At 35.3% G+C, this 24,585-nt stretch overlaps 3 protein-coding genes, 1 long non-coding RNA gene and 1 other non-coding gene across 5 annotated transcripts; 2 read left to right on the top strand and 3 right to left on the bottom strand.

Annotated features, from left to right (window-relative positions):
• Positions 1–2,424: 2,424 nt before the first annotated feature.
• LOC121254342 (UDP-glycosyltransferase 92A1-like) lies at positions 2,425–9,379 on the bottom strand. The gene is made up of 3 exons (XM_041154340.1): positions 9,251–9,379; positions 7,545–9,120; positions 2,425–2,702 (listed from the first exon to the last, which is right to left on the bottom strand). The coding sequence occupies exons 2-3, from the start codon at positions 9,086–9,088 to the stop codon at positions 2,678–2,680; spliced, it is 1,569 nt and encodes a 522-aa protein (XP_041010274.1). The 5' UTR covers positions 9,089–9,120; positions 9,251–9,379; the 3' UTR covers positions 2,425–2,677.
• Positions 9,380–11,883: 2,504 nt separating this feature from the next.
• Positions 11,884–12,477, top strand: LOC121245824 (protein FAR1-RELATED SEQUENCE 5-like). The gene has a single exon (XM_041143698.1). It carries the CDS (start codon positions 11,884–11,886, stop codon positions 12,475–12,477), a length of 594 nt encoding a protein of 197 aa, XP_040999632.1.
• A 21-nt stretch (positions 12,478–12,498) lies between these two features.
• LOC121245832 (protein FAR1-RELATED SEQUENCE 5-like) lies at positions 12,499–14,525 on the top strand. Its single transcript, XM_041143711.1, has 7 exons — positions 12,499–12,926; positions 13,023–13,253; positions 13,619–13,837; positions 13,922–14,060; positions 14,139–14,240; positions 14,322–14,384; positions 14,478–14,525. Exons 1-7 carry the CDS (start codon positions 12,499–12,501, stop codon positions 14,523–14,525), a joined length of 1,230 nt encoding a protein of 409 aa, XP_040999645.1.
• Positions 14,526–15,412: 887 nt separating this feature from the next.
• On the bottom strand, positions 15,413–16,438 carry LOC121254350. Its single transcript, XR_005938612.1, has 2 exons — positions 16,325–16,438; positions 15,413–15,652 (listed from the first exon to the last, which is right to left on the bottom strand). It is a non-coding gene; the product is annotated as an uncharacterized LOC121254350 (long non-coding RNA).
• A 7,282-nt stretch (positions 16,439–23,720) lies between these two features.
• Positions 23,721–23,827, bottom strand: LOC121243743. Its single transcript, XR_005936244.1, has one exon. It is a non-coding gene; the product is annotated as a small nucleolar RNA R71 (small nucleolar RNA).
• Between the last annotated feature and the right edge of the window lie 758 nt (positions 23,828–24,585).

Consider the following 24,585-nt stretch of genomic DNA (forward strand, 5'->3'; position numbering starts at 1 on the left):
TGCTGAATAGTAACATGCATGATTGAACTGAGTGAAAGAATATTATTTCATAGACCATAATACTTAACGTGAGTAGAAAAGTTTATTCTTTTTTTTTTTCAAAATTTTACTTATATATTGTCTTGCATGTGGAAAGTTTAGTGCAATTGGTTTATCTTTTCTTATCTTCACATTTTGCAACTCAATTATGGTGATTATATCAATCTGCTAGAAATTCAAATGATAAACTTCTTTAGCCTTTAAAAACTCGTGAAAACCCAAAAATCTTCACAAATCAACCTAATCACGTAGGTTTTAGTTTGTCAGCATAGTTAGTATTGTCACTCACTATGGTGCCAGAAGCATGATTTTATTTATTTGAGATACCTGGAAGTGGCACAATGAAATACGGTCTGAGCCATTAGTTTTGTTTGTATATTTATGATTTTACGGTGCAATAAAACCACTTTCATTTTTTAGACAAAATACTTATTTGAAAATGAGTTATGATTATTTTGAGGCACTTTAGAGTCGAATTTCGATAAACAATTTTCAATATGAGGCTAGTATGAATATTTAAGATTTTACAGTGCAAAGTTATTTTTTACTTTTTTGGAGTGAATAAGTAGCACCTAGAGCAATGTTTTTAAAATCACTATGTGGAATGTCGAAATTAGGTTAGTGATTTTAACATTTCCTATTTACATGTTTCAGGTGACTTGCTTGCTGGGGTTGGATGCGGATATATTGGTTAATTTGTGCCCTAATCTACTTTTTATCTGTGGGCTATAATTTTCTTCCTTTTATAATCACACCATATAAGAGTCGTGTTTTTCATGCTGAATTTATGTTGCTGTTTGTAGGCATGTACACTAATTTGCTACAAGGGAAAAGAAAAAAGTGTAAGACTTGAATAAAGGCAAGGAATTTGAACATGCCTTGGAAGAGAAATATCGTGGATCTAATTTTTCTTTTTATGCACTCATTTCATATCATTACTTGAATAAAGACAAGTGATTTTAATACTAAGGTACTGAAAGAGATTCTTGTTTGTCACAATGTGCACTCTTAGTTAAGATCATGTATCTGATTTTTTGTTTATGGGATTAACTAATATCTTTTTGGAATAGTTATGGAAAGCCATATATGTATATTTAAGTTTTATATTAAGAGTGAGATAAATTTATCTCACTACTCACTCAAAAAATTTTAAAAAAGATCTTACAAATGAATATAGAAGAAATCATACTTATTGCGGTAAAGTTTTTTAGCCGCAACAAATCATTTCGGCTGCAAAAGTACTTGTTGCGAGGAATGGCTCCCCATCGGCTATAATATGTTTTTTTACGTCTACATGTTCTCACCGTACAAATCTATTCGTGTGTACATGATGTCGCCGCAATAGACTTTTAATAGATGAAATAAGTCAAGCAGATGTGTGCCATTGTGACAATTCATTTACCATATTGCGGCTTTTTGTTTCGTCGCAAAAAGCATTGTATCCATTGTGAGAACAAAATTTCACTACAAAATTTTTTTCCAAATGAGTTATCTGTGGCCAATGTACGGCGGGAAAAATCTATCATAGAAAATGAATTGCGACGAGAACACCCACTTTGTGAGGTGAAATAGCTCGCTGCAAAAAGCCATTTATCTTGTAGTGTATATAATGCCCCGGTCCTAGATTTCTAGGGAGTTAGCTCCTGCCACCTAAAATCTTCTCTCCTAACACAATTATATATACTCCAAATACTCCATAAAATATAAATTTATTTGTTCAACACAAACATATATGTTCCGCCGCAGGGACACCAAAAAAATACCTTAACATAACAAATTAAAATCTCCACAAAGACTTGGATATATCCATGTCTCAAATATCCAAAATAACATAAAATAATAAATCTACTAAATAGAACTATCTAATAATTATTTGTACCATTTGACACTTATTCTTTTTTTTTTTTTTTTTTTGGAAAAGAACATTCAAAATTTTTTTAATGTCCAAACATGCTTACAATAAATGAGAAATACAATGAAGAACTTCCTCCTCTATATCAAACATTGAATCAGCAATGCTTAATGCACTTCTTGCCAAAGCAACTGAATTAAAACTTCTTTGAATATGAGCAATTGTCCATTGTTGAAGTTGATTCAAGAAAGATCTAACATCTGATATGAGCATACTGGAACTATCCCATCCTTGAGCATCATTTTTAATGGTATCCACAACATTTAGAGCATACCCTTCTAAAATAATTCGTTGGAAACCAAGCTCCATAGCAAACTTTGAGGCATAGAAAACCACATAAGATTCTACTAGATGAGGATCAGGTAACAGATTCTCTTTTATCCTCATGGTAGCCAAAACATGACCCTCACCTATCCCTTACCACAACTCCAAAACCAACCAAATAAAGATGTTTATCTACCGATGCATCCCAATTAATTTTGACAATACCTTGAGGTGGAGGCATCCAACATGATGAATATATAGTAGGAATAGAATTTCTAATAAGTTGAGATTGAAAACTGGAATGTATTTCAAATAATGTTAGAATAGCTTGATTAAAAAGTACTAAAGGAGGAGAGAAGATATTTTCAAAAATCACTGCATTTATTATTTTCCACAGCTTCCACATCACTACAGTAATCTGTAAAAGCTCTTCTTATTCAAAAGTATCAAACAAGTTGAACATCAATTCCTTAAAATTTTGGTCTGCAATTTTTGCTTTTTGTAACCCTTTTGAACTGTAAAACCAGACATCTCTAGCAGCAACACAAGACCATAAAACATGCTCAGCTGTTTCCTCAGATAGATCATAGATTGGGCACATGGGATTGTTAGCAACCTTTTTCCTATAAAGATTCAACTTGGTTGGTAAGCCTTCATGACATGCCTTCCACAAAAATATTTTCTCAGCATTAGGCAGTTTAAGGGACTACAACATTCTCCATTTGTCTCGATCAGAATTATGAACAGAACACTGACCTTTCTCAATTTCCTCAATCTCAACTTGCATATGATATGCAGATTTGATAGTAAAAATCTCAGTAAGCAGATTTTATGATCATCAAGTCTTACTAACACTTTCTACTCTTGATTTCTAGTTGAACCATCAAAATTATCTAAAAAATATTGTGAAGATAAAGAGTGAGTTATCAACAACCCTATAAGCAGATAATAAATACTAGTATGTAAATATGAGCACTTACAGAGTTCAAAATGCAGAACAAAATATTTTTAGTTTTAGAATGTAGAATCATAACATGTTTTCAAAAATATCAGAGAAAAAATTCAAAAATATTCATATTCAAAAGATCTTTGACATAACATAACTGAAAAATCACATCAGAAAAAAAATTTCATGTTTAATCCCATGATAGAATTGTGCAAACCCCGACAGTCAACTGAGCATAAGCAGAATATGAAATATTTCCCTTATTCTTTTCAGAGCCCTGAGTGTGCATACAGGAAAGACCACACAGAAAAATTACTTTGCTTTCAAAGTGGGTGCACGGGAAAAAAAAAATAAAAACGTTGGTACCAACCCAAACAAAGGCAACAACTTTACACCCATGGTAAGGTCAAAGCAGATTAGAAACAAATCCATATATAGAATCAAAATTTCATGCTAAAATTTTTCAGATGTCACATCTTATCAAAACAGAGTACTAAATGATTCAGATCACTTAACATATTTCAAAAACAGATTTAGAACATTTTCACATCACATGCAAAAATTTTCAAATTTCATATTCATTCTTTTTGCACAGTTAATAAACACAATGTCAAAATAAGCTCATATCTATATCATTCATGATAAAAAATACTTTCGTCTTATACAAAGTCTTATGATTAATGCAGAAAGCATGACTAAGGCTATTTTCACTTTTCTTTTTAAAGCATATCATGCAAATTTTTCATAAAATCAAGTTCAGTCCATTTATTTTATGCAAAATCTAGCATAAGAATCCCGTTTACCTAGATTTTTTATCTTCTCTGAATTTCCTCACAACAATATTAAGGGAATATCAATTGTCACCTAGAAAATAGTCACATAACTTACATAAATTTCTGATTCAACATGTCTCTCCAAATAATTGTTGTTCATATAATTTCCCCTAAAGTCTAAAAATCCTCAAATCCTAAATTATAGTCTCTCCAAATAACTTTGTTCATATAATTTCTTGAAATAATTAAATCACCTTAACAATATAAATTAGGTAAGTCTAATTAAAACTAAACAAAAATTCAGATACCAAGTTACGTAGGGGAGGAAAACTTACGTAGAGTGGGAAGGGCTTTAAGGAGAGAGAGAGAGAGAGAGAGAGAGATGTGAGGGAAAGTGATGAGAGAGAGAACGTGGCGAGAGAAAGAGACTTACCTGCGATGGTCCAGGGAATAGCACGACCGAGCTGCGGCCTTGTCGTGTGGCCGTTTCCTACGAGAAACGATGGCTGACAATGGATGGACGTGAGTCTACGATGGTGTCCAAAGTTGCTCTATTTCTCTTGCTTAAAACAAGGACTTACGTGTTATGGGTGCAAGAACGACATGGGTGTGGAGGACGTGCAACAATGAAGGCTTCTTCCGATGGTTTTCTGGTTGACGTGTTGGGTTTGCTCCTTTGGAGTCCCACATCGGTGGGAGAGAATTGAGGAGCAGGCCTCAAGGCCTATAAATAGGGTGCTTGGCCTCTTAGTTAATTACACCAAGTCATAAGCTTAATTAGTAACTTGTGACTTTAAGAAAAGTCCTCTATTAGCTTTTTCTTGTAAAAAGGAAGGAGGTGAGAGTTAAAGTTTTACTAGTGAGAAAGCTTTGTGGGTGTCATTTGGGGTGAGGAGAAAAATTGTGTGATTGTAATAATTTTTCACATAGTGTATTTTCTTCTCTGGGTCTGGTGGTTTTTCTCCTGTTTTTGGGAGTTTCCACGTAAATTCTTGTGTTGTTATTATTTCTCTGGTTTTCTTCATATTTCACCAAAAAGTAGATCTTGGGGGTGAATTTGGTAGGTTCAAATTCCTAACAAGTGGTATCAGAGCCACTAGGTTCTTTTTGGTGGGTGGAACTTTGGTGTGGTAGTGTGGATACGTACAGTCTAAGGAGGTTCTGTCTAGGAGATTGGTATTTAAGTGGTCCAGTGTGTCCCTCCAATCTTTCCTGGGAACCTTGAAGTTCTGTCTAGGAAATAATAATCTTTCCTGGGAACTTACTTAGTGAGTATCATTCATTTCTACAGTAAAATTCATCGAGGCAATGTCAGGAAGTAAGGCTTCAAATTCTATCAGATATGAGGTGGAGAAATTTGATGGGAGAATCAATTTTGGCTTGTGGCAAGTTCAAGTCAAGGATATTTTGATTCAATCAGGATTACACAAGGCGTTGAAGGGCAGACCAATCCCTGAAGTCAGCAGTGATACTAGCGTGACTGATGAAACAAAGAGCAGATCTGTAATGAGCGATAAAGATTAGGAGGATCTGGATTTGAGAGCAGCAAGTGCAATACATCTGTGCTTGGCCAAGAATGTTCTTGCAAATATTCATGGAATATCTACGACAAAAGAACTCTGGGAAAAGCTCGAAGAGTTGTAGCAAACAAAGGGAGTCTCAAATCTGGTGTACCTGAAGGAGCAGTTTCATACACTGCAGATGAGTAAAGGTACGACTATTTCAGATCATGTAAGTGTTCTTAATGGCATTGTCTTTGAGCTAGAATCTATTGTAGTTAAAATTGATGATGAGGATCAAGCCTTGAGGCTCATCTGGTCTCTTCCATCTTCCTATGAGCATATGAAGCCTATTTTGATACATGGGAAGGGGAAAATAATTTTTTCAGAAGTTACCAGTAAACTCTTTTCTGAAGAGAGAAGACTAGGTGGTGGAAGAAATGGTTCACTTGGAAACTTAGCATTGGTAGTTGCTGGTAATGGGAAGAGGAAGAACTCCATGAAGATGAAAGTAGTCTGCTGGGGGTGTGGACAATCTGGGCACGTCAAGAAAAATTGTCCAAGAGCAGGAACAGGTTCGGCAAGTGGCTCCAAGTCAGTAAATGGAGATACTGGTAATGAAACTAGCGTTGTGTCTCTCTCCATGGAAGACGATGTCTGTTAAAGGGACATGTACATCCTCATGGCATGCCGCTAATTCCCAAAATTGCCATGATAGAGGATGTGTTAATGTTAGTGGGTCCACAAGTTTGCACACATGCATTGGTTTGGCATTAATGCAGGGTGTGTGGTGGAAATTTATGTCGATGGTTGATGAACTTCCAGGAAAGCCAAACGTGGAAGTTGCACCATAATTTTTCAGCAAGGTTATTTTCGACATGGGCCGAAATTGAAATACTTGGAATTGGTTTATTATGAGTGGGTATGCTTTTATGGTGGAGCATGATAGCAAAAGCTATGAAGATCTTCATTGCAGTGGAGCGTGGCTGTGGGACCAGCCAAAGTCGCAAGGTGGAGATTGTTGGGTTTGCTCCTTTGGAGTCCCACATCGGTGGGAGAGAATTGAGGAGCAGGCCTCAAGGCCTATAAATAGGGTGCTTGGCCTCTTAGTTAATTACACCAAGTCATAAGCTTAATTAGTAACTTGTGACTCTAAGAAAAGTCCTCTATTAGCTTTTTCTTGTAAAAAGGAAAGAGGTGAGAGTTAAAGTTTTACTAGTGGGAAAGCTTTGTGGGTGTCATTTGGGATGAGGAGAAAAATTGTGTGATTGTAATAATTTTTCACATAGTGTATTTTCTTCTCTGGGTCTGGTGGTTTTTCTCCTGTTTTTGGGAGTTTCCACGTAAATTCTTGTGTTGTTATTATTTCTCTGATTTTCTTCATATTTCACCAAAAAGTAGATCCTGGGGGTGAATTTGGTAGGTTCAAATTCCTAACATGACGTTGGCAAGGCTCTCACTTTGTGCTCCGGTGGTTGGCTTTCATGGCTCTCGGTCTATGGCTTGGAGTGGCATTATTTGCGGTTGAGGCAACCAGCATGGGTGGTGGCTGAAGGGCGGTGGGTTGGTTGAATCAAAACTGCTCTGTTTCGGAGAGCAAAAGCAGAGGTCTTTGTTGTGAGCCACCTGCTCAGATTTTGGTGATGGTGATGGTCATGTGATAGAATGCTAAGGAAAGGAGACAGCAGCAACGGGGTGGCTGAAGAGGGCTGCAACGGGGTGACTGGGAGAAGTGGCTGTTGGACTTCATGCAGGAAGGACGTTCTCAATGGCAACAACCTACTGTTGTGACTGAGGTTGTGCAGGGGGCGGCTTGTCGTGTGGGGTTGCGGTGTGGAAAAGTTTGGCAATGGGGCTACTCTTCGGTGGTGGTGGTGAAGGGACGACAATAGGGAGAGGCTTGAATTTGGCGAGGAGGCTACGTATAGACGGTGGTTCTTGAGCATACCATTATTTCAACTATAACAAGTGGACCAGTACACAAAATCTTAGATCAATGCAATTCCATCAACTATATATATCAATCACCTTTAGAACACACGACCACATTTCACAAAGAAAGAAAGTACACATGAGCTAGCGATCCTAATCCTATAAGAAACTAAACTATTTTCTCTGAAATTTTTTGACCAAGCTGATTGGCCGTGAGTGCTCCTCTCTTTGAAACAATCGTCCTAACAAAGTCATCCATTGCCTTCACCGAAGACCCCTGCTCTTCTCCCTCTTCTCTTATTGCCGACCTTATCTGCACTCTAACCTCGGCTGCCTTCTTCCTCATATCCTTGCCTTTGCCCTTTTCGTCCATAACCAATTCTACGAACCTCTTCACCTCCTTCCCTTCAATCACGCTTTGATGCCCTCTTGTCAGCTCCACACTCAAACCCATCTCCTCCGTCAGCATCTTTGAATTGTATGCCTGCTCGGCTGCCATAGGCCACCCTATAATAGGCACGCCCTGGCTTAAGCTCTCCAATATCGAGTTCCACCCGCAATGACTCAGAAAAGCTCCGGTCGACTTGTGGGCAAGAATATCCAACTGGGGTGCCCAGTTTCTGACTAACAAACCTCGTTTGTTTTCCCTGATCCGTTCTTCAAATCCTTCTGGCAACCAGTCCGCTCTGATTTCGCCATTAATGTCGAAGCCAAGGGGTGGCCTTATCACCCAAATGAAAGATTTTGCACTGTCCTCCAAGCCTTTAGCTAATTCCATCATTTGGGACGCACCAATGGTGTTCTGTGAACCAAAAGAAATGTAAAGAACTGAATCAGCACTCTTCAAATCAAGCCACTCAAGGCATTTTTCTGGAGGTACTCCGGATTTTTTCCCGGCATGTTGTCCGGAAATACTTGATGAATGTGAGGAGGACGGCTTTTTAAGAGCTGCTTGGGGAAGAAGAGGACCTATAGTCCAAACGGGAAGTCGCAGATATTTTCTGAGAAGATCTAGGCCAAAAGGTTCAATTTCCTGGACTGTGTTACACAGCCACCCTGAAGACTCCAAGCAACGCGAAATCTGTGGCTGCATAAATGTAGACCACATGTCCGTACCATCCGCAACTCTCAAATATTGGTGCAATTGAGAGCGATGGAAACGATAACTTTCAGGAAACCCTGGCAGCTTGAACTCGTCGGAATCTGTGGAACGATGTGGGAGGTTAAGCCACAGAGACACGTAGGTCATGGTGCCGTAGGCTCCACCGGTGGAGAATGTAATATGCATGGCCCCCACACTCTTTGCAACATCAACAGCCCACCCAAAAAACACGTCTGAAATTATACAAAGCGGAGGCCGCCCTTCTTGGTCAATGATATCACGGAGAACGTGCAAGAGTGGATCTTTGAGACTCACCGATGCATGAAAAAGGTTTATCATTTTGTTTAGAGACAAGTTCTCGGTGTTCTCAGTGTTGGGTGGTAAGTCGTGGGCAGAGCTGCAGAAGGGGAGCTCGACAAAGCGGATGCTGGAATGGGATGGGGAATTAGAGTCGTCGGCAGAAACGGAAGAGCGTCGGAGGTACTGGATGTTGAGCTTGGTGCTGGCAATGATGATGGTGAAGCCCGTTCTTTGTTGAATCTGCCTTGCCAATGCTAGGAATGGTATGAGATGGCCATGGGCAAGGTAAGGTAGCATTACAATATATTCATCGGAGGCCATATCCGCAATCTCTAGATCTCTTTTGGAGTTGGCTGCATGCAGTATCTAGGTGGTGATGATCCGAAATACGTAGTACTAATAACTTTTAATTGGTTTAATTTGGTGATCAGGAAAGAAAAAGCTTCTCGAGCAATAAAGGAACAAATGCAAAGCTTGGCAAACCTCCTGGTCTTTTATTGTCTACGGTGCGTTGCTTGTGTTTCTTTTTCTGTTGCGTCTCTATCTTCAGAAAAAGTTGTTGCGTCGCCCGAGAGTGAAGTACTAATGGCGTCCGCCTTTTTCGTTTCGAACATGTGAATTTGCTATCAATGGGCCGAGGGAAGCCGATTATTACAAAAGGGGGATGCAAACCCATCTACTGGCCAAGTTGTACGTGTTTTGCCATACATGGCTGGCTGTTTAAATTCTCGGTGCTTTCTAGGTTATTCTTTTCCCATTAACAGCTAGCAATAAAGGACAATGCTAAAGTCCCGCTGGCGCTCCCGTTGAGCTCCCGTGTAGCTGTAATATATGTTTTCATGTATTTTTTTAAAGTTATTTTTTATATAAATTTTTTTAATATTTTTAAAAAATAAAATAAATTTAAAATATCATTAAAAACATTTCTTTAATTAAAAAGAAAAAAAATTATTAAAAAATACTTTCTTAATTACGAAGTAAAATAAAAAATTATAAAAAAATATATTTTTTAATAATATTGTGAATATTTTTTATTTTTTCAAAATATTTAAAATTTTTAAAAAAATCTATATAAAAAACGAACTAAAAAAAATCACATAAAAACACATACGGGAGCTCTAGCATTATTCATCAACAAATGAGTGCATTCAGGAGAATAAAAGAAAAAATAATAATTTAAATTATATAAAAATAAATTTATAAAATGAATTACAACTTTATTTAATCTTTTATATATATATATATAATATTTTTTAAAAGAAATTGGAAAAACTGAAAGGGGAAAAGTGCAATATAATATTAACTTTTTTTTTTAATTAATGCTAGATTCCTGTCTATGCCACGGTTTTAATTGGTCCAGTGTCTATGTTTTTTAATTAAGTTTCAATTAGGTTGCGTACGTTAGTTAAGTGATTTTATATATTCTGTAATAATAATAAAAAAAATAATAATAGAATATTAAATAATAATAAATATTAATAAAATAAATAAATAATAAAATAATAAATAATCTACTATTCAAAGTAACCCTTAGGGATGGGAAAAATCAATTGAGATAAATAAGGAATAAAATTAAGTCGGTTATTTCTATATTTGAAAATAAAAAGTTTTTCTATAGATATTATATAATATTTATATATAAAAAAAAAATAGAAGGTAAAACAAATTAAAAACTATAACAAATACTTCACTAGCAAGCTAGGGCCCCAACGACCCATCATTTTTACAAGATGGCTTAGATCTTTCTTAAAGTACAATATTAAAAAGATTCATTTGATCATTTTCACGACAAGCTTGCTAGCAATGAATTTAAGAACCTTATGATAATTAGAAATGTAAGTTAGATATTATGTACTATTTATATATATATATATAATTAGTTACAAATTAGTTTATAATTTATAGATGTGAAATTTTCCGTATCAATTATAGTAATTTAATTCTATTTTATAACTATAATAATATTTTTTTATAACTGCTAACTTCTTAATGGTTAAAACTCTTTATATAATATCGTAGACGGTCCAAAAATTATTGGTGTCCGGATTCCAATAATTTTTTTATGTCCGGATGCAATGATTATAGCTAGGCTCCTACTGTCACTTCTTAGAGGACAGATGATCTGTCACCATTTAAGAGCATTAAAAATCCATTCACAATTTAGGGTAATAATAATACTCTTTCGACGTTATACTATCTCTTTGGTACGCATCCGACGTGTAATTATTTTTTCTTTTCCTTTTTCTACGGCGCTGGCTACCTACTTCTCTGCCCAGACGAGAAGTAACTCTTGAGCCCACTTCCTCGATGCACCGCCGGCGGTGAGGAGAACTGTTTAACCTCCGTCGTGCCTCCGTGTCGCACCGCCTGCAGTATGAGTAAATCTGTTGGCAGTTGTTTGTGTAATGAAATTATCATTTTTATTTCTATAATCAGTTGAACATTCACAATAAATTTTTTGATGTATTTACCACTTGTGTAAATTTAATTTAATTTAATTAGTTGAATATTTACAAATATATTTAATCATTTTTGCTTGGGTAATTAGTTGAGTATTTTTGCACAATCAATTACCAATTGTGTATTTGTCATCGATATAAGTGAATGTTGTATAAGAAAATACAAGCACAATTAAAGTTAAATCAAAATTAATATAAATGTTACATTAAGTATGGGACAAAAAATACACATCTGGTTCACTTATAAGTTAAATAGGACTTTTTTATGTAATTACAAGTGAAACCAAACAGAGTACCCTAACTTTAATACATATCTTAATTAAATAATATGATAATTATCCTTACAAGCATATTTTTTAATACGTATTTTTTTTTTTTTGAAACCAAGTATATGTATTTAACTTACAAGTGAAACCAAATAGAGTTAAGTAGGGCTTCTTAACTTTGCACAATGAACTAGATGTTTTGACCCATGATTAAAGTTAAACCAAAATTAATATAAATGATAAATTTACAACTTTAAATTTTTTTATGTGCGTATTTTTGTTGTATGTATGCCATTATTTGATGTATTATATACTCTTTTAACATGTTTCATTGATTTTTTTTTTCTTTGCTGGCTTATTTTTTTTTTCTTTATTTGTTATGTTATGTAGGATGGAACAAAATATTGGAAATAAGGATGTTGTTGAAGAGCCAAGAGCAGGAATATCATTTTCATCAGTTGAGGAAATAAGGGCATACTACACGAGTTATGCAAAGCATGTTGGGTTTGGAGTGACAAAGCAAAGTTCTAAAATCGGAAATAATGGGAAAATAAGGTATTTCACTCTTACTTGTGTCCATCAAGGTACGTCTGTGAGCACAACGTCGAATATTCTCAAACCAAGGCCGATGGAACATAACGAGTGCAAGGCAAAGATCAAAGCCATATTAGGTTCCGAGGGAGAGTTTTGTTTGACCCATGTTATCCTTGAGCACAATCATGCTCTCAGTCCTGAAAAAGCAAGATATATTAGATGTCATAAGAGGTTGGATGAGTCGAGCAAGAGAAGATTAGAATACAATGATATGGCTGGCATTCAATTGAGCAATAACTACAATTCTTGCGTCGCTGAGGCAGGAGGATATGAGAATCTCACATTTGGAGAAAGAGATGCACGTAATTACATACGTGAAGTGAGATTACTTCGCCTTGGGTTAGGAGGTGCCGAAACACTACAAAACTACTTCACTCGTATGCAATCGTAAAATGATGGTTTCTTTTATGTCATGGATGTTGATGATGAAACCAGATTGAGGAATGTGTTTTGGGCAGATGCCTATAGTAGAGCTGCATATGAATCATTTGGTGATGTAATAACTTTCGACACGACGTACTTGACCAATGCATACAAAATGCCATTTGCTCCTTTTGTGGGAGTTAATAATCATGGTCAATCAATTTTATTTGGATGTGGCCTGATTTCTGGAGAGGATACGGACACATTCATTTGGTTATTTGAATCATGGCTTAAATGCATGAATGGCCACGCACCACAAGCCATAATAACAGACCAAGATAAAGCTATGCAAAATGCAATTGCAAAGGTGTTTTCGAAATCTCGAAATCGATTTTGCTTGTGGCATATAATGAAAAAAGTTTCCGAGAAATTTGGAGCGTACAGTCAATACGATGATATTAAAAGTCAGCGGCACAGGTATTTGTTTTCATCGATTATTTCTTGAATGCGGTGTTATCTCCTTGTGGCATATTATGGGTAATTCAACGACTAATGTTTGGATTGTTCACACAGGTGTGTTTATGACATGTTGAGTCGTGATGAATTCGACAAGTGTTGGCAGCAACTTCTTGACAGTTTTGATCTGCATGATCATTCATGGCTTGAGTGGTTATATTCTGAGCGTCATCTATGGGTGCCAGCGTACATCAAGAATGACTTTTGGGTAGGAATGTCATCTACTCAGAGAAGCGAGGGTATGAATGCGTTCTTTGATGATTACATAAATTCAAAGACAACTTTAAAGTAGTTTATAAATCAATATGATAATGCACTTAGACGTAAGAATGAGAATGAACTTGCAGCTGACTTTAGTTCATTCCACACACAAATTCCGTGCATTACTTTTTTTATGGCATTGAGATGCAGTTTCAAGCAGTTTATACAAATGCAAAATTTGAAGAAGGTCAAGAAGAGTTAAGAGGTTTGATTTATTGTTCCGCGTCAATGGTTCGAAGTGAAGGAGGGATTTTTACATATCATGTGGCTGATCAAGTACAAGTTATGGATGGGTTCAGAAAAAGTACAAAATATATTGTTGAGTTTAACGAGGAATAGTGCAAAGCTAGCTGCACATGTCATTTGTTTGCTTTTAAGGGCATTTTGTGTAGACATGTCATCCGTGTGTTGACACTCCATGATAAGGAAGAGGTGCCTGCAAAATATGTACTTGATAGGTGGAGGAAGGACCTGAAACGAGATTACACACTTGTCCAAAGTAGTCGTGATGATTTGAGTTATAGCCCAAATGCACACCGAATGAATAAATTGAACAAGGCTTGTTACGATATTTCTTCAATTGCAGGCACCTCAGATGAAGGTTGTGCGAAGTTAATGACTCAATTAAGTAAGTTGAAGCTGGAGTGGGTTGAGGCATAGCCAGTGTGTGATAATCGTTCTATTGAGTCATTAAGGGTAACAAATGGGTCTGAAAAATTAAAAAGTCATGTTGCTGCTCGCAGTAAAGGTAGGCCAGTTTCTAAGAGGAAACAATCATCAGCTGAGAAGGCAGTTAATTGGTTGAAAGCAAGAAAGACTCAAAGGCTAAGTCAGGTAGTTTTTGTAGTTTGTGGTTCTAATTATATTTTGTAATATATCGACATTAACTATAAGTCTTGAAATTTTTAACAGAAGAATAGGTCACGCCTAGATAGAACCGTTGTCGCAGATGTTGGCTCGCTTAGCTTGCTTGACCATGATTTTCCTAGAGCCTGTACTGCTCAATCAACTATGGTATTGTTCATTTCTTTTCTAATTATATAATATTGATTTTTTGAGGATATTAATTGTGGATATCTTGTCTTCGCTTGATAGGTACAACCGTCTTTCCAACTCTTGGATGATATTAACTCTTATGCTACTCCTACACCGATATCCGTATGTATATTAAATTACTTATGCTAAAATTAAATTTTACTCAAGACAATACAATCATTAGTGTAACAATATACTGCAGGTTTGGGATTATAGATCCATTCATTAGCACTATTTTGCAAGGAAGCTGTTACATTGAAGTAGCCACTGGTGTATTTGTTTACGATGGAAGGTAGACATATTAAGTTGGTTGATACCTTAATTAAGCTGAGGAGTGCCTGTATTGCTGAGTGTGTTGATGTCTATATGTCTATTGCAAATGTATTTGTTGGTTGCCTCTAGTTGAAACCATGTTCTGCATTATGAAAAAAATATGTTGTTGATGTAATCTTCCCTTGTTGAAGTTGTTATTAGTTATTAGGATGATTAGAATCATCAATTCAGTCAAAAATATAACTTTTTTATTTTCCCTCAATGCATTAGATAAATCATGAAGCTGAAATAGGGAATAGGAAAATATATTACTTTGATTTCATCTCTTTTGTGCAATCACATCAATTATAGAGGCAATGAAATGTAAACATAGATTTTCAGTAATTTTACTTGTTTGTCTTGTGATATTTTTAGGATCATGGCTTGTTTTGTAACCCCAGCTTCGTTTAAGTGATTATAAAGAAAGAAGAGATGCAATTGATATAAGTGAAAGCTTAGCAATCTAAAATTAGTGTATTTTTTTTATTCTCTTGTAGTCGTGTGCTTATGTAGAATCTTGTTTATAAAGAAAATGGAGTTGCGCCTGATCGCACTAAGTGGGATGTTTATGTACCAAGTGAGAAATTATACAAATTTTATTTCTCATGAATGAAATCCTATAAAAGTGTTATTTATGATTTATTTGGGCAGGTCATTCCCATTGTACATTTGGTAGGATTACGTACAAGTCAAATTGTGCACAACTTTTTACAGCATTACAACGATGAATCCTTAATACATCCCACATACATATTTGGGTCATGAAAAATGGTGATTACGTACAAGTCATATTGTGTGAACCAATCCTTAATACACAAATAAATATTGCATTCACACTGCCGCCTAATAACAATCATTGGATTAAGTCATCTGGTAAATATTGAGTCATAATATTCATTCCAATTGGATACAACATTACAAAGCAGCTTATTACAAGCTTAGTCATAATATTTCATTCCAAGAATACATGAGAATTCAAGATTCTACTCTAAGTAGTCACATTTTCTTGTTTCCTTCCATTGTGCATACTTTTAGCACCAATTTGGCTTTTCCTCCACTGTACAAAACATCAAAACCACCTCAAAATATCACAAGACAATGTAATTTTTTTTATCAGTACACAAGACAACGTAAATAAACTTGGTAAGTAAAGAGGCTACATCAAAGTATAGGCTTGATAATAATCTAACTTCCCAATGAGGAACTACTGATCCAGAAGCAATCTAAGCTAATAGTTCTTTATTTTTTTTTTTCTATTAAGGTAAGCTGTAGCGTAAGTGACCACTCATAACGTCCCAATGATTCAAACTAGATCTTTTCCTCAAGCTCCAATCCCCCTATAACCTGCCATAGCAAAAATAGATTTGATCCCTCCATTTGTTTTGATTGCCTTCACACTATCATCAAGATTAATAGTTCTACTTCAAGAAAACAGCCCCTCACTTACCCTTCATCTTCTTTTCAGTTGTAAATGTACCAACTGTATTCCGACGAAACTAAAACAATTGAGTACAAGAGGGTTTAAAAGTTATTTCATTTTGTGTAAGCAAGTCTAAATTCTTCAATATGAGTGGTGCGGCAACAATATAAAAATTCAATTTATTTCATCTTGCGTTACGAGAATCTGTCTACATATCAGATTATATGTCAATGGAAGGTACATGAAAGGAAAGACACCAAAAGAAAAGCTGTTAAAGAGGTGAATGACCAAGCACCTAAAGGAAATACTCATGCGAAAGGAATCGGAGTACCTAGAAGCTTGGGAGGGGGGCCTGTGCGAGGCAACGACAGTGGCAGCACCCTTTTGTGACATCTCCCAAATAGCCCAAACTCGAGACAGATAGAAAGACAAGAAGAGAGTTAGAGAGAGTGAAGCGAAGTAGATTTCTGGAGAAGTATCCTCACCTTTGAAAGCACTCGGGAGAGGTGGAGATGAAAGGAAACGAAAAGGGGTCAGAGTTGTGGTTTTGAAACCTTCGATGGCGCCATTGTTACCACGCCGGTGGAGATCTGGGCTTGCAATGGAGAATGTCTGGGCTGGGTGGGCTTGACCGACACATTGCACGGTGTCTAGCCACTGAAAATGAAAGAAGACAGGCAGGCTTCTGAGGAAGAGCAGAGGAGGGAGGGAGGGAGGGAGCAGAGGAGAGAGTGTCACGGGGGGCTTTAGCCTTTAAGAGAGACCAATATATATATATATATTTTGAATAAAGTGTCTCAATTGAAAGCTTCTAACAGATAAAAGTATTGATGGAAGGGACTTGGGCAGAGAAGTAGGCATCGTAGAAGTAGCCAGCGCTGTAGAAAAAGAAAAAGAAAAAACAAATACACATATGATGCGTAGTAAAGAGATAGTATAACGTCGTAAGGGTATCATTACCCCACAATTTATATGGGCGGACTTGTCGAAAGGTGATAAGGGAAAAACTTCAATTCGGTAATGATGTAAATTAAAAGTTTATGCCCTCGAATGAAAATAGAACACGTGTGAAATTTATATGGTTTATAATAAGTGCGCATCTTGAATATCACCCTCCTTTCAAATTCGTCAGTCTCCTCCACTCCTTTTCATTTTTTTCCTCTTTCATTCCCTCATACTAGATAGACAAGCTCAAACACTAATGAACTTCATAATGATTTCAAGAAAAAAAAAAAATACTCCAAACAAGAAAAGAAAAACATAAACATTATCAACTTTTTAGAGAATATCCAATCGCACCATACATCGCAGAAGATGACATAAAGTGAGGGAAGTTTGGAAAAAAAAATAAAGAAACCCCCAGGCCCCAACTTTCAATTTGGCTGTTAAGAAATTGATGAAAAAGAATAGAAACCTTTCGGTCTGAACCCCTTATCAACGTAACCATTTAAAACCACACTTAGCACTTCAAAAATAAATATATAAAAAATACACCCAATCAAATAGTTTCAAAAATTCATCCCGAGATAAATGCACAAAAAAAATCATATAGAGATTATGCAAAGAGTGAGAGTTCGGAGGAGAGAGAGAGAGAGAGAGAGAGAGAGAGAGAGAGAGAGATGAGAGAGCGGACCGAGCTATCCATCCAGTCGGTCTGTTCGGTCCAACATAATTATTTTATTTTATTTTATTTATCTTTTTTCTTTCAAATAAATTAATAAAAAAATTATTTAAATTACTAAATTAAAATTAAGTAAATTATTAATGTGAATTATGTAACTAACTCATTAAAAAAATATTTTACTGTAATTATATTTATGATATTGATAGTTATTATTTATTAATTTAGACTTTACTCTTTAGAATGCATAACTATTAATAATGTTATACATTTTATGTATGGTTAATGAATATTAAATAATTTCATTATATATAGATTATTCATACTTGCTTGCATCTTAGGTATTTAAAAAAAAATTACTTAATTATTTTAATTAAATGTAAATAGTAGAGTATGTTTGATGTATTAACTATTTATATATAATGACATAAATTATGACATAATTTATGATTTATTATTAATTAATAGCAAATATTATTGATATATTATATGATCAATGATAATAAATTAGATGAAAATTACATCATTAACTTATATAATTACTATTTAACAATAATATATTAAATTATTAAAGATATATATAGGGGTTTGGTCCAATTTGGTCTAAAATTAATGGACCTCAAGACCGGACCGAATTTTATTGGTCCATATTTTGGGACCGAGACAAACCGGTCCGGACCGAATTACTTAAAACCCTATGCACAACCGATGTTTGATCCAAATTAATTAGTAGCACTCGCTAAAAACTGATTTATTTTTTCAAGATTTTAGAAAACTTTTTCTGCAGATCTGTTATCAAGATAAATAAATCAGATTTTAATCAAGTATTGAAAGCCTTTAAACAGACAAAATAATAACGGAGACTCTTAATTATATTATGCAGATTAGTAGCCTGTTACTCCAAAAAGTCTTCAAACAGGTGCATTGTAACGCTCCGATTCCGAAGGTCCGGAGAGTTAGCTTTTAATACTTAACATCAAACTTCAATAACACAACTATAAAATTTAGAAAACTCCATAAAATATTAATCCATTTAATCAACCCAAATATCTATGTTCCTTCATGGGGACAACCAAGAAATTCTCAATAACATAAATTAGAAATTCTCCAAAAACTCGAAAATATCTTTAACTCGTCAAATCAAATACTCGAAAAATAAATCAGTTTACTAACTACGACTCTCAAATAAGCATTTGTACCCTCAAACACTTATTCCACTACGATCATCACACCTTGCTAAAAACTTCCTACTCTTGTTCTCCAGCTGAACCATCAAAATTATCTGAAAAATATAAGGAGATAAGAGGTGAGTTATCAACAACTCAGTAAACAGAGGACATATACTAGTGTGTAGACATGAGCATTTATAGAATTCAGAATGCAGAACAAAATATTTTCTTTCAAAATGCAGAATTAGAATATTGTTTTCAAAATGCAGCGTCAGAGCATGTTATCAAAAATATCAGAGTGAAAGTTTAAAAATATTCATAATCAAAATCCCTTTGGCATAGCATAAACTGAAACATCACATCTTATCTTATCATTTCATAACAAATACCATGTTTAACCCCCGTGGTAGGGTTGTGCAAACCCCGATAGCTAACCGAGCAGAAACAGAACGCGAATCTCCCCCTTATTCATTCTCGAAGTCCCGAGTATACACATAGGAAAGACCACGTAGAAAACCACTTTATTTCCAAAGTGGGTGCACCAGAAACAGAAAAGTTGGTACCAACCTGAACAGAGGCCACAGTTTTACACCCGTGGTAAGGTCAGAACGGAACAGAAATAAAAACAGAATGTTATGCCAGAGGTTTTCAGAAAACACATCAGATCATATCAAAGTACAAAAAATCTTCATAACAGAACAAAGTTATATCACAAAACATAATTTATGCACAACATTTCATATTTGCTCTCTTTTTCAAAATTCATAAACAGAATGTCAAAAATAAGCTCATGCCTACACCAGTCATGACAGAAAATAATTTTTTCTTAAATAGAATCTCATGAGCAATGTAAAACAAATAACTGAGGTAGCTCAAATTTATTTTCATAATCAAATATGTATATTTTTTTAAAAATAACCTCAGTTCATTTTATTTTAATGCAAAGTCTAGCATAGGAACCCTGCTTACCTGAACTTCTTAGTTTTTTCGAAACTTTCCAAAAAAATATCGAACAATAATTAATCGTCACCTATAAAATAATCACGTAATTCTCGTAAATTTTCAATTAATCACGTATTTCGATATTTAATCCTAAGCTTCTAAAATAACCTATTTAATTCCTCAAAACCTAAAATTATAAATTATCACTTTCTAAAATAATCAATATTGATTTAATAACTTTGACCAAAACATTTAAAAGTCAGACCTATTTATTATTGAAAACCAACTATAAAGTTTAATACAGGATAATATAATTATCCCAAAATATTTTAAAATAAACCATAACTATTTTTTTCAAATAAACTAAACCATATCTAAAGTGTAAAAATAACATTACACCAATATTGTTTACTCTAAAAATAAAACTTTACTTAATAACATGTTAAAATACTTATGTGATTTTCTGTGATCATAATTAAAATGTTCAAAATAAAATTTCACACTTACTATAAAAATAATATACTTCCATTAGTACAAATTGGAAATCCTATTTATTTTCTGCAAAAATTTCTTATACTTCTCGCATTAACCATGTAAAAACAAAATTAATATAAACAAAAATTTCAAATTGAAACCATCCAATAATAAGGGCAAAACTGTAATTCCATATCCAAAAAATATGCAAAAACTAAGTTTACGTAGACTTTAAAGAAAACATTTCATGCGATTTTGGTGTAACCGTCGGTGAGGACAGGGGTTCAGGGTACTCACCGAGAAGGGAGGAGCTGCGTGCGATGCAACAAGGAAGGTCACGGTGTTGAGGCACTGAGAGAGAGAGAGAGAGAGATGAGAGAGATAGAGAGAGATGAGTGAGAGAGAGAGAGAGAGCTAAAGGGATGTAGAGCTGGAAACCGAGGGATGGAGAGAAAATCTCACAAATGGCAACGCGTGAGCTGGGTGGTGTTTGGTAGTGTTGAAATGGCGCCCTCTGTTGCAGCTGTCTGTGGCGGAGAGGCCTCATTGTTTGTTGTTGGTGGTTGCGCAGGGAGGAGCAGTGTCGTGCGAAGTCTTCGGGGTGAACCCTTTAACGTAGAGAGAGCGAGAAAGGATGCTGGCCAGTGGTTGATTCTCGGAGGACGGCGGTGCAAACACGCTAGAAACTCGAAAGGAGGGGTGGTAGCGGCTTGGTGATAAAAACCCATCTCACGGTGCAGAAAAATGGAGTGCTCTATTTTGAAGAGCAAAAATAGGGGTATAACTTGCTGAGTTTTTGAGATGGGGGTGGCGGCGTACTGGGTTGTGGGTTGGTTGATCAGATCCTTACGAAGGGGGTGCACTGGTGGCGGCAGTACGGACGACGGAGGGATGGGCTTTCGTGGGGTAACTCTTGGTATGGGGTGCAAGAAACAAAGGGGATGGAGGCTGGGGCTTGCGATTCTGCAACAGGGAGAAGTCGTGGCTGGCTACGCTTGGCTGGGCAAAGAATACCCTAAGGTGGTGCAGCGGCAAGTGTTTGGGTAGTTTCTATAAGCATGGGATAATATATGCGTGTCTATATATATATATATGTGAGGTGAAAATCCTAGAGATATGAGGGAGACGTGTGTGCGGATGAAAAACAGAGTCGTGCGTGTGCATGGAGTGGATAAAAATACACTAGAGACGTGCAAGACCATGCATGTCGTGGACGAGAGGAAGACTTAGGGGTGAAAAAAATAGACGGAAAAATAAAACGTGCGGGGAAGTTAACGTGTGAAAAAAATAAAATAAAATAAAATAAAAAATTGAGCTTGATTGGGTTCGGATGTTACATGGATGCCTCTCAAACAGATATGTGTGTGAATAGCTGCATTTTAAAAAATACTGTTAAAAGTTTCTACAGATAATATAAAAATCCTATAATTAAAATGTCACGCCCTGGACTTGGGGATGAATCATTTTAATCTGAAATCCACATTAATAAAAACCTAAGTACAATAATCTTCCATAAACATCTAAAAAATTTCTTCAAAATAAAATAAACTAAACTAAACGCTAGCAAGATTTCTCATTACTTATACTAATCCACTTGTGCCAACTAGCGCGTATCTCACATTTCTCATCTTCTAATCTTGTTGCATGCTTCTATTCTAATTGTCATAACCATCAAAGTCACCTAAAAAATAGTGCATATAAACGGATGAGTTATCAACAACTCAGTAACTAGAAAACATATACAAGTATATAAAAATGAGTCAGTTACATATGTAGAATGTGACGCTCCCAAAATCCCACTTAGGATGTAACAGAGACTTAAAGCATCGGGACATGCAACACAAGCTTCTAATCTTGTTGCATGACATCTATTCTCCTGAACTCTACAAATCATTCCGTTATTCTTGGAATAATTTTCTTTTATGTTAATATTTATCTTTAGAAACTATTTTTCAGATCTTTAGGCTAGATTGTAGCCGCATTTATCTTGTTTTCCGATTTAAATTTTGACATCTATTTAATCCTGACATGTGGGATGAATAGGGGGTTAGTCTGATTTTTTGAGTGTCCAGAGATTATTCTTTAAGTTTCTTTCGAGGAGGCGGGTTTGGAGGGCAAAGGCGAGAGTCACATGCTTCATCAACTGAATCCAACGAAGAACACTAGTTTTATTCTTTTTCTTTCAATTTCATGATGAGCTAATTTTATTATCTAGAGCTTTGATGCTGTATCTAACATTGAATATACAATTTATATTCTGAGTTATTTTATTTTCAGTATTTTCATGATTGAGTATTTATTCATTGTTCTTAATGCTTGCAATTTTCTAGCTAATTATTATTCGATCTACTGAATTGCAATGAGACGAGAGGTGACTTGTGATTAGAGCTCTAGGATTAAGCACCATTAGTTGAGCGAAAGTAGAGATACTTTACTGCGATTAGTATGATTTTTTAAAACAATCCAAAGAACTTTATGAATCTCTAATTAATTAAATTCACATAGAGATATGAAATTATTTATTGGAGATATTTTTAATATTGTTTGAGAGAAAATATTGAATAGTTAAGAGATTTTTATCATCAATTTGGGATAATTGGAATTCTATAACAAGAAAGAATAAATTGTGTGGGATTCACTAGGTGAAATCAAACGCTCTAGATCTATTATGATTATCTTTGAAATCTAAATTTTAATAAGCTTTTCTTCAATTTAATTTATATAATTTATTCTTCAAATTTTTCTTTTTCAAATTGTAATTAATTTAGTAAATTTCAATACTCAAATCTCTGTAAGTTCGACATCCGTTTTCTTTATAATACTTAACTACTTGTTACGAGTTTATGCACTTGCATATATTCTCAGCACAACATGTTTTTGGCGCGTTATCGGAGATCAACTATTTGTTATTGATATTGCTAGTAGCTAGATTGTTACTAATTTGGATTTTATTTTATTTATTTTTAAAAGTTATTTAACTAGACCTTAGTTTTGGTTTTCTTCTATTTTTATTTCAAGATTTAGAAGTGTATGACCTGATGTAAACCATTAGAGCCTACACTTTTTGATTCCGAGATTGAAAAATCTTTACGTAGAATCAATAGAAAGAAGAAGCAAGAAGCTACCACATCTGCATTCACCATGGTCGATCAAGATAATAAAGTTTTGAGGGACTATGCTATGCCCTTTGTCAATGGGGTGACATCCAGTATAAGGCGGCCAACTATACAAGCCAATAACTTCATGATCAAACCAGCCATCATTTAAATGATTCAACAAACCGTCCAATTTTGAAGGCTGTCACAAGAGAATCCTAATGTCCATATTACAAATTTCCTAAAAATTTGTAATACTTTTAAACATAACAGAGTGACAGATGATGTGATTCGATTGAGACTTTTTCCTTTCTCACTTAGGAAAAAAGCAAAATTTTGGTTGAACTCTTTGCTGCCTGGCATAGCACCACTTGAGAATAGTTGGCACAAAAAATTTTAGCAAAATATTTCCCGACCAAGACAGCGAAGTTAAGGAATGATATTACTACCTTCACCCAATGTGAGGGTGAATCATTATATGAGACATGGGAGAGATACGAGGATTTATTGCGAAAGTGTCCTTATCATGACCTTCTGGCATGGTTTTAAGTCCAAATATTCTACAATGGCTTGGGAGCTACAAACAGGTCCATGGTTGATGCAACAGCTAGAGGGGCTTTAATGAGAAAAAACTCATGAAGCAGCTCATGACCTTTTGGAGGAATTGACATCCAATAATTATCAATGGCCTTCGAAAAGAGCAATGCCAAGAAATGCGACTGGAGTTTTTGAGCTTGATTTTATTACCACATCAGCGGCACAAATGGCGACTTAATCTAAACAACTAGGTAAGATAAATGTTAATGTTGTTTAAACTAACGTTGTTTGTGATCATTGCGTAGGAAATCATTCAAGTATAAATTGCCAAGTGGGGAATTCTTATGTCCAACCGAGTTATGAACAAGTTAGTTACGTGTCCAATATCCAACGTCAAAACAATCTTTTTTCAAACACGTTCAATCTCGGATGGAGAAATCACCCCAATTTTTCTTGGAGCAACAATCAAAGGGAAGCTAGACACCTCAACAGTTTCCACAGCAAGAGAGGAAATCAACACTTAAGGATATGTTTATGCCGTACATGCAAAAGACTGATATGGTGATTCAAAACAACTTGGCTTCAATCCGCAATCTTGAGGCGCAAATCGGTCAGCTCTCAAACAGGCTTACTGAGTGGACAACAGGGAGTCAGGGACTTTGTCGAGCAACACTGTGGCCAATCCAAAAGAACATGTCAAAGCCATAACATTGAGAAGTGGGTGGACATATCACCAATTGCAAACATTAAGTAC

This window comes from Juglans microcarpa x Juglans regia, chromosome 1D (genome assembly GCF_004785595.1).
Source record: "Juglans microcarpa x Juglans regia isolate MS1-56 chromosome 1D, Jm3101_v1.0, whole genome shotgun sequence".
NCBI lineage: Eukaryota > Viridiplantae > Streptophyta > Magnoliopsida > Fagales > Juglandaceae > Juglans > Juglans microcarpa x Juglans regia.

Coding starts and splice junctions, on each gene's coding strand:
- LOC121254342 (XM_041154340.1), bottom strand. CDS start 9,088: ATGGCCTCCGATGAATATATTGTAATGCTACCTTACCTTGCCCATGGC. Junction 2,703..7,544: donor GGTCAAAAAATTTCAGAGAA/AATAGTTTAGTT, acceptor AAAGCAAAAATT/GCAGACCAAAATTTTAAGGA.
- LOC121245824 (XM_041143698.1), top strand. CDS start 11,884: ATGGAACAAAATATTGGAAATAAGGATGTTGTTGAAGAGCCAAGAGCA.
- LOC121245832 (XM_041143711.1), top strand. CDS start 12,499: ATGGATGTTGATGATGAAACCAGATTGAGGAATGTGTTTTGGGCAGAT. Junction 13,838..13,921: donor TCAGATGAAGGTTGTGCGAA/GTTAATGACTCA, acceptor TGAGTCATTAAG/GGTAACAAATGGGTCTGAAA. Junction 14,241..14,321: donor GTACTGCTCAATCAACTATG/GTATTGTTCATT, acceptor TTCGCTTGATAG/GTACAACCGTCTTTCCAACT.